Source organism: Octopus bimaculoides, chromosome 11 (assembly GCF_001194135.2).
Source record: "Octopus bimaculoides isolate UCB-OBI-ISO-001 chromosome 11, ASM119413v2, whole genome shotgun sequence".
NCBI lineage: Eukaryota > Metazoa > Mollusca > Cephalopoda > Octopoda > Octopodidae > Octopus > Octopus bimaculoides.
Window position 1 is genome coordinate 8,276,694 of NC_068991.1, and position 10,000 is coordinate 8,286,693.

The 10,000-nt window shown below is 34.8% G+C and overlaps 1 protein-coding gene across 1 annotated transcript in view; it reads right to left on the minus strand.

Moving 5' to 3' along the window:
- LOC106880891 (low-density lipoprotein receptor-related protein 6) overlaps nt 1–10,000 on the minus strand; it is a 54,113-nt gene that overhangs the window by 30,542 nt on the left and 13,571 nt on the right. Inside the window, exon 2 of the mRNA XM_014931044.2 lies at nt 448–838. Within this exon, the coding sequence (XP_014786530.1) occupies nt 448–838 (391 nt within the window). The remainder of the gene's footprint in view (nt 1–447; nt 839–10,000) is intronic.

Below are 10,000 nucleotides of genomic sequence, written 5' to 3' on the forward strand. Positions count from 1 at the left end.
TATATATATAGGCACAAGCATGGCTGGCTGTGTGGTAAGAAGTTTGCTTCTCAAACATATGGTTCCAGGTTCAATCCCACTGTAGCACCTTCGACAAGTGTCTTTGGACAAGTGTCTCCTAATTTAGCTCCCAAAACTGGATAAACCAAAAACTTACGGGTAGATTTCATTAACAGAAACTAAAAGAAACCTGTTATATATATATGTCTATATGCATGTCTGTCTCTCTCTCTCTTTGTGCTTGTCCCACTACCTCAACTTGACAACCAGTATTGGTTTGTTTATGTCCCTATAACAGTCTGGCATATAAGACCAAGAGAGTAAGTACCAGACTTTAAAAAATATGTACTGGGGTCAATTTGTTTAACTATATACTTCAAGGCGGTGCCCCAGCATGACCACAGTTCCGTGACCGAAACAAAAGATTAGAAAGGAATGATTACTTACCCGTTTAAAGGATCCAGAGCAATAGCCCGTGGCTGATCTAAATTTTCCCAAAATAATATTTTACGAAATGATCCATTCAAATTACTGACTTCAATCCGATTGGTTTCGGAATCAGTCCAATAAAGCTTTTTTCCTAGCCAATCAAGGGCTAAACCATCCGGCGATAACAATCCAAATGTAATCACATTGGTGCTGGTTTGGGAGCCGTTTATATAGGTTCTTTTAATCATTTCCAAGCTGACATCAGTCCAAAAGACTGAGTTCTCAGCATAGAAGAAATCCACTGCAGCAGCATCTTCAAGGCCACTGATTATCACAGAAGAATTCTGTGAGTCTGCTGCATCAACAAGACGCACATCTTTGCGATTAGCAAACAGCAACAGTGGTGAACCTGAAATAGAAAAAGAAAAGAAACATTAATGTCATCTCATAATCTTTTAAGATCATTAACCACTATGTATGTGGTAAATAGGACACATACATAGGCATATACATAGGACACATCACAGGCATATAGGACACACACTCACATAAGATGCACCCCTATTTTACTATAATATTTTGTGGGAAAAACAAATTTATTATACATCATCACATGCTTCTTGAAAGATATTTTATCCTTTTAGCATTCACATTACTTCGTCAAATGCAATGCTTATTTATTTTCATTATTTTGAATTATTCATTATTATCAAATCATTTATTATCCATTATTATTGAATCATTATCTTGTAGTTTTGGGGTTTCAATAATGTGACTGTTTATTTTTAGAATGACATTATAGTGCAGGTTTGAGAAGCTGGATCTGGCCAGTTTGAATATAAAACAGGTAGAATATTTGAGCTGGACATGGTTTAAATGCTAAAGAGTTAAAGTCGTTTTGTAGAGGCAAAATGTATGATTTTATAACAAAACTAGTTTTCGAGTTATAGAGCTAAAACCCTTAGTCAACGTTTCTATCACGTGATCCTTCAAGATTGTTCAACTCTGGGTGTTTACTCTTAACCATGGAAATCGGATACACAGACAACATATAAAATAATAAAACAACAGTAAAGAATTTTTAAAAATCAACAATAGAAATGGAAATTAAAAACATGCCAAACAACTTATGAACAGTCTCAAGAACAGAATAATTTGACCCTCGTTAGATACAATAACTGCAGTTCTAATTTTAATTCCAATTCACAAGAATAATCACATGATTAAAAGTTAAATTCTTATAACTTGGCCTTGATGTCAAAAAATTTCACTCGACTATTTTTTTTCTTTTTTAAAATTTAGTTGCTGTATTGTCTATGTCAACTGAGACAGTGATAAAAATAAGAAGAATTATTTAAAAAAAGTTTGTATTTTATCAGAAAAACTTGTTGCTACAAGTTTGCTAAATAATTTTTTTCCTAAAGAGACATGCACAACACACTAATGTTCAAAATTAACCTCTGTTTGTGATATGTTACAATATAATTGCATTCATTCATTATATAGTGCAGTTACAGTACTTTATGGTTATTTCACCCCCATTAGAATATTGGGTTATCTCTCCAAGTTTTATGAGAAATTTCGGAACTTTTGGTTATCTTCCTCATTTAAAAAAATTGTTTAACCCTCAATAAAACAAAAAAAAAACAAAAAACAAAAGCGAAAAGATGAAACATCTTATTGAATCTGATAATATTTTGATAACAAATCATACAGAACTGGAAAGATTAATAAACATGAAAACTGGAAAAAAAAATTAAACATCTTACTGAATCTGATAACATTTTTATAACAAATCCTACCATTCCTATTGAGGATGCCAAATGTCGACAATGTGTTGAGGTGTTGAATCAAAAGGATTTAACTCTTTTAATCCAATCTCGTCACATAAACTCAATTTTTTAGTGGGGAGATAACCCAGTTTTTTTTTTAATGGCAATTTTTTAATGGGGGTGAGATAATCAAAAAGTACCATAGTGAAATCAATTTAAACTTACTTTGAAAAAGCAATCAGAATCGCAATTTCTCACCCCAACCTTCTCTGCAATGACTATGTCACTGTTATCGTTAATTCACTTCATATGGAACCATGCGGTTGGGAAGCAAGCTTCTTACCACACAGCCACCCCTGAAATTGCTGGCCTTGTGCCAAAATTCGAAACCAATATTTAGTTTCTACTTCTGTGTTTTGTGTTAAACTCTTGCAACAAGTCTACTTTGTCCTTCACCTCTCGTTGCACCCTGTGAATTGACACACCCACTATACACTCAATACAGAGTCAAGCCAACAGACTATAACCACTCCCACAAATTTATATCTTTGTGCTAAAGGTAGAAATCATTTCCTTATTTCATTTAAGATTCACATAGAAATTGACATCTTCAAAATTTTATATTTCAAGAATGTCGTTAATTTTCATATTTCGGAAATGTTATTAATTATAGAAGCTCATTTTGCAACTATGTGGTCTTGGGTTCAGCCCCACAGTGCGGCACCTTGAGCAGATATCTTCTGATATAACCTTGTGTGAATTTGGTAGATGGAAACTATGTAGAAACCTATCATGTATGTGTGTGTGTAAGCATGAGTGTGTGTGTGTGTGTGTGTGTGTTTGTGTATTCCCTTCCATTGCTTGACAATCTGTTGGTTTGTTTACATCCCTGTAACTTAGCAGTTCAGCAAAAGTTACAGGCAGAATGAGTACCAGACTTCAAGATAAGTACCAGGGTCGATGTTTGACTAAACCCCTTCAAGGCAGTGCCCCAGCATGGCTGCAGTCTAATGACTGAACCAACAAAAAGGAAAGATAAAAGATCATATGAATCCTCTTCTCTTCCATAAAACCTGAGGCCTTGTGTGCCTTGAGCATTCCTCATCTAAATCAGTTCCCTGAGTCAACAAAAGACTCGTGTTCCTATTAACAGTTAATCACAGTTTAAGAGCAATCAGATTGTATAATAGCGAGTGAATGCTTGTGCAAACATGTACACACACAATAACACGACAAATTTGATCATTTTCGTGCCATTCTATTTTAACCGTAGAGCAAACAGTTTAACAGAGACAAAAATTGCACAGTAGTGAAAAAAAAGAAAAAAAGGTGGGGAAAGAAAGAAAGAAAAAAGCAAAACAGAAAACTGAAAAAGACAGAGAGAGAGAAAATTCCATCGCCACCATCGCTCTCTTAATATCTTATAGCATTGGTAAATTCTGTTATTGTTGTCACTCTCAGCAACTTCTCACACAGCAATCTGTCATGTGAGTAGCAGAAATTATCTACCGGAGTTGTATATCAGAACATGTTTTGAATCCCAATCCGTAATGACTTCAAAATTTTTACAGCCCAGCACAAGCACAGCCACCACCACCACCTCCTCCTCCTCCTCCAGCCTGATACATTCAATGAACACAATGTAATTAACGCCCTAGACAAAACAAGGTCCCCAATTTAGATAGAATTACGGAGGCGAGGGAAGGTTAGGAGGGGTTTCAAGAAATAACATGAATTTGTTACTTAATAGCTGTCATATTTATTTGTTTCTTGTCTTTACAAATAAATGAAACAATCAAATAGAAATCATATATTGCCATCATAAATTTAGAATATATCCTTTCTGCTCCCCACAACAGAAATTCTTTATAATAATAATAAAAGAAAGAAAGAAAGAGGTTGGTGGTGGTGGTGAGGGGACTACATTGCCATGGTTATCTTGGAAAAAAACAAAATTTATTTTTCTTAAATGAAAGAGAAAAAAACTCAAAAGAAATTTTTCTAAACATTTACGTATAACTAAACTAATTATTTCATTTAATTCAATTGAAAGGGATAATTATTTTAATATTTGTTTTATATTTGGAGCAAATATTGTACCCTTTTAATTCTAAAATAAAAAAAATAATAAAATAGAATAAATAAACAAAGAGGCAAGGGAGAGCAAAAGAGACAGGGGGGGAGACGAAAAAGGAGAAAAAAAAGAAAATAGAAAAAAGAAAAAGTAGAAGAAGGAGAATAAACTATCCAGACTGCCTTTAGCATTCATGTCAAGACCCTCTTATCTGATCTCCAGCTGAATACCTCTGCATATTACTTCCTCCTGCCAAGTGTCAAAAAGAACTGCCATAAACTTCTGTTTCAAAGCCACTGCTCAAAATCTGTCATAGATAAGGTTGGCAGCCAATTGAATGGTAGTCACATTAGCAGCTTACCATTAATAGGCATCCACCAAGCTTTCTCTTTCTCTCTCTCCTGTTGAGGGGAGGAAAAACTTTTCATCAACAAAACAATATTGTTTTATAGAGTGTGTTTGTGTGTAGTCGTGCGTGTAGGTGTGTTCTTAAAGGTTTTAAAAAAAAACTTAAACACACACTATAACACTTTCTAATTGTATATGTGGTCTTCAGCTTTGCGGAAAATAATATATATATATATATATATATATATATATATATATATATAGTACAGCTTTTTAGTGCTGACTGTTGGGGGAAAAGAGTACTCAATACCAGGGCAGAGAATAATATACTTTATTTAGGTCAAGCCAGTCTCTTAACTACTCTGAGTTTTGCCTGTGGGTGCACAAGATCTTCAGGCAAGTTATGATATATATACTTTTCTTTTATTTGTTTTAGTCATTTGACTGTGGTCATGCTGGAGCACTGGCTTTAGTCGAACAAATCAACTCCAATACAATCTTTGTAAGCCTAGTACTTACTCTATCAGTCTCTTTTGCCGAACTGCTAAGTTACAGGGATGTAAACACACCAGCATCAGTTGCCAAGCGATGGTGGGGGGGGGGGACAAACACACACACACACACACACACACACACACACATATATATAGATGCAAATTCTTTCAAAATGGCTTCTTGGAAAGTTGTAGCAGCTTTGCACTATGGAGATTTCAGTTGCCTTACAGCTTGAATAAGAATCCAATTCTAAGTATTGCAACTAGTTTTTATTTTAAAAAAATAAATAGATGTGTGGTAAGAAGTTTGCTTCCCAACCACATGGTTCCAGGTTCAGTCCCATGGCATGACACCTTGAGCAAGTGTCTTCTACTATAGCCTTGGGAGAGTGGATTTGATAGACAGAAACTGAAAGGTGAGTGTGTGTGTGTGTTTGCATGTTTGCGTGTGTGTGTGTGTTTGTCTCCACCATGACTTGACAGCTGGTGTTGGTGTGTTTATGTTCCTGTAACTTAGTGGTTCAGCAAAAGAGACCTAACAGAATAAGTACTAAGCTTTACACAAAAAAAAAATAATAATAATAAGCACTGGAGTTGATGCGTTTGACTAAAAGCCTTCATGGCAGTGCCCCAGCATGGCCGCAGTCAAATGACTGAAACAAGTAAAAAATAAATTTTGAAATGTTTTTAAAAAAAAGCACCCAGAAATCCACTTGAACTACATAAAACCAATCTATGAAAATAAAGCAGTGTTATCATTTGAAACCATAACTGTTTACATCCAAAAGAATTCTGTGTAGCTGATAAAAATTTGTACATCATGACCTCAAGATAAATACTTGAGGACCTCAGTGAGTTTATACCATGTTACATAGTATATACTAAAGCACCATATTAAGCACTTGTCTGCTGTGGTCACTAATGTTTCAAAATCCAGCAATATTCTCATTACATTTTTGGTTCAGTTAATTCATTTTGCATAAAATTTCTTTTTTTTCTACCAATTCTTGTTACAATTGCACACCAAAAAGTTATCCTTCTCCAGAGTATCTTTTTGGTTCTTTTACCATTTATTTCTTTTATTTCGAATACGCTGTATCTATAACAAATTTTATCATTAACTCCAATAAATGATGGCAGAATTGTTAGCACGCCAGGCAAAATGCTTAGCAGTATTTCATCTGCTGCTATGTTCTGAGTTCAAATTCCGCCAAGGTCGACTTTGACTTTTATCTTTTGGGGGTCAATTAAATAAATACTAGTTACACACTGAGGGTGATGTAATCCCAAATTTGAAGACTTGTGCTTCCAGTAGAAAGAATTATTACCTCCAATAAGACAACGAACTGACAGAATCATTAGAATGCATGGCCATAGTCTAATGACTGAAACAAGTAAAACATAAAAGATGTGTGGCTACAGTCCAATACCAAATGAAGAAGTTGATAGAGATGAGTGTGAATTGAGATACTCGCCAGAAAATAAATTCAATACAAATTCCTGTCATCGAAATTTAGTTTTCATCACTTTGGGACTCAAAATACCAAGGAAGTCAAGAAAAAAAGAAAAAGCAATTCAGCCTGTGGTTTATGGCCTTCACTGAAGTTCTGCCAGAGAAATCTCAAGAGAAACATAATTCACAATGCAAAATGTAGGCAACCCGAGAAGCATCATACAAAATTTGAGGATAAGCTTCAGATTTAAGGGCTAATAAATTATTACTGAAGAATAGTGATTTAGTGAAATTTAAAAAAAAAAAAAGAAAAAGGTACAGGCATGGCTGTGAAGTAAGCTTACTTTCCAACCACATAGTTCAGGGTTCAGTCTCACTGTGTGATACCTTGGGCGAGTGTCTTCAACTATAGGCTCAGGCTGACCAAAGCCTTGCAAGTGGATTTGATAGATAGAAGATGAAAGAAGCCCCCCCCCCACCATACATGTATGTGTGTGTGTATGTTTATCTCCTTGTCTTGACAAGGCATGATAGGTATAAAAGAGTGTCATTATCAGGCAAACAGCACATTTAGTTTTCAGTCTTTATGATAACACATCTGGCCATAGGGAAACAGATGAGGATTGGTGACAGGGAGGGCATCTAGCCATAGAAAATCTGCCTCAATAGACTGTCTGTCTTGTGCAAAGCATGGAAAAGTGGAAATTAAAATAATGGTGATGATGAGTGACAGAATTAAAGGACTTAGAATTATAAGACAAAAATGTTTAATGGACCCCAGTTGAGAACCCCTGATCTAAAGGACGAAAGGAAGCAGACTTAAGACAGAAAGTGAATTAGGGCTAAACCCTGAATGGAAGGAAAGAAGTTTGTTTATAATTCATGCCGTTTTGTTTAAAGTTTTTCCTCTAGCATCTAGTTGAATTTTCACAAAATGCTAAGTCAGTTTTAAGTAAAGAATATTGAGCAAGCATTCAAGTTGGGTTTTGGGTATTTCTTTTGAGCAAACATACTAACTCAGCTCCCTTCAGTTGACAAGTCTTGTCTTGTGAGTTACTTGGTGACACTACTTGGACTGGTGTCATGTAAAAAGCCCCCAGTAAATTCTGTGAAGTGTCTAACTTTAGGAAGGACATCGAATTATAGAAACCATGCCAAAACAGACATCGGAGATTGGCAGCAACTTCTGGCTCATTGGCTTCTGTCAAACCGTCCAACCCATGCCAGCATGGAAAACAGATGTTATGATGATGATGATGATGATGATGATGATGATTTGTCAATCAAACTGATAGAACAGAAAAAAGATTTGAGAATATCAGCAATGAACAAAATGCCCTAAATTTAGAATATAACAGCAGTCAAAATGTCTCTATAAACCATATCAACTCATAATGATGATTTCTAGTTTCTGCAACAGGAAATGGATGAAGGAATATATCATACCCAAAATAAAATACGAGTTTGGCACTTATTCCTAACACAATAACATAAGAAATAATTATACAAACTGCCTAATGTGTTAATTATATGGTCTGTATCCAAAGCTGGCCCTCAGTTTGCTGGTACCCTGGAATGTTGAAATTTGGTACCCTTTCAGGTATAGCTAAAAAAATTTATAACAAAGATTTTAAAAAATCTACAAATGCATACTAAGTGTTAGAATAAAATATTTTATCTTATTTTCAATTTTTTCCCCCTTTATATTTCTGATGATATCCCAAACATATGAAGCGGTGTCCCCAAGAATGTGATACCCCAGGTGACCAGCACTTCAGCCAGTCTTGTTTATACCCATGGACAAGACACTCATTCCTCAAAAGCAAAGCCCACCAAGTTTTAAGTCTCAAAGATAGCATGGTTCACTACTGTAAACAGAAGCAGCAATAGGGTTCCTTAGTTTTATTCATTTAAATCCAATTCATCCCATGGGAATAGCTACTTGCTCCAGTCCAATAAATTCTTATGGTCTGGAAAAAATTTGCTTATTAGGTAATATGTACCAGCAAGAAGAATGAAGCTTCCTGTCCAGAGTTACAATGAAACATCTACAGTGAATAAGAATTCACAATTTAAGACCTGATAGGTAGTCTAATTGCTTATTCACATGGCCATTTCTGTGGAGACAATATTGAGCAGTCAATATTTCTCAGATTCAAAGAGAGAAGAAATTACCGACAAACACGACTGAACAGAATATAGCAGGGGAAGAAAGTTAAAAACCAGTTATGATTTTCTTCCGAGCACAAATAAGTGTTCCTTCATGATGAAATAGTTTTACAGTTTGTTTTTTTTTCCCCCCATTTTTTTTTTAAGTAAAATTTTTCCTTGCAGCACTTAACATTTATAATATATGGCTTGACTGGACCATATATATATTGCATTAAGTTTCTGTAACAGAGTTGATATTTTAAGATGTTAATACAAGCTTTAGAAGGGACAGGGCTCTTAATTCAGTTATTTTTTACCTTTCTACCTTTACATGCACTGCCTTGAAGAATTTAGTTGAAATTGACCTTAGTACATTTTTTTTTTTTATCTGGTATTTATTCTATCAGCCACTTTTGCCAAACCACTAAGTTACATGTTACAGGGATGTAAACAAACAAACACTAACACATGCACATTTGTATGACAGGTTCCCAGTTTCCATCTACCAAAGTCACTCACAAGGAATTGGTCGGCCCACAGCTATAGTAGAAGACACTTGCTCAAGGTGCTATACAGTGGGATTGAACCCAAAACAATGTGGTTGCAAAATAAGCTTCTTAACCACACAGCCATGCCTGTGTCCATGGTGACATGCTTTTTTTTCTATTGCCAATTTCCATCTTGAAATATTAGATTTCAACTTTGTAGACTGGATAGAAAAGCACCAGCTAGCAATTAGCAGTTACTAATGATTAAAGACTTGGAAAAAAAAACAAAAAATTGTGAACTACTGTTATTAAAAGAACCAAGATTTATTAGAAAGGAAAAGACAGTTCAAGAGAGGCAGTTTTAGAAATGAAACCAACCTCGTGTCAACATGGAAGACATGAAGCCAAGATTAATGATTTATAAGGAGAAAACTAGAAATGTGTGCACAAGTTTCAATTATGGTTATTATATCTGACCAGCCAAATGAGAAAAATAAATAGAAAGTTACAGAATGACATTTGTTATTCGAGAAATTTGCTGTTGTTTCTTGGGTTAACAGAATTGTAATTAACATTAATCTAGTTTTAAGCAAGATTATGTTACCATAGCGATATCTGACCAAATCAACTACATCATATTAAATAGAACCTTGTTTTAATTATAATATTGTCTGAAGACATTTTACATTATTTATTCCTTGTAACTAGATTTTTCATGTACAGTACAGCTCTTGTGAGTTATTCATCCCTTTTTTTTCTAATTCAATGTGCCCTTTGTCTGCCATATATAC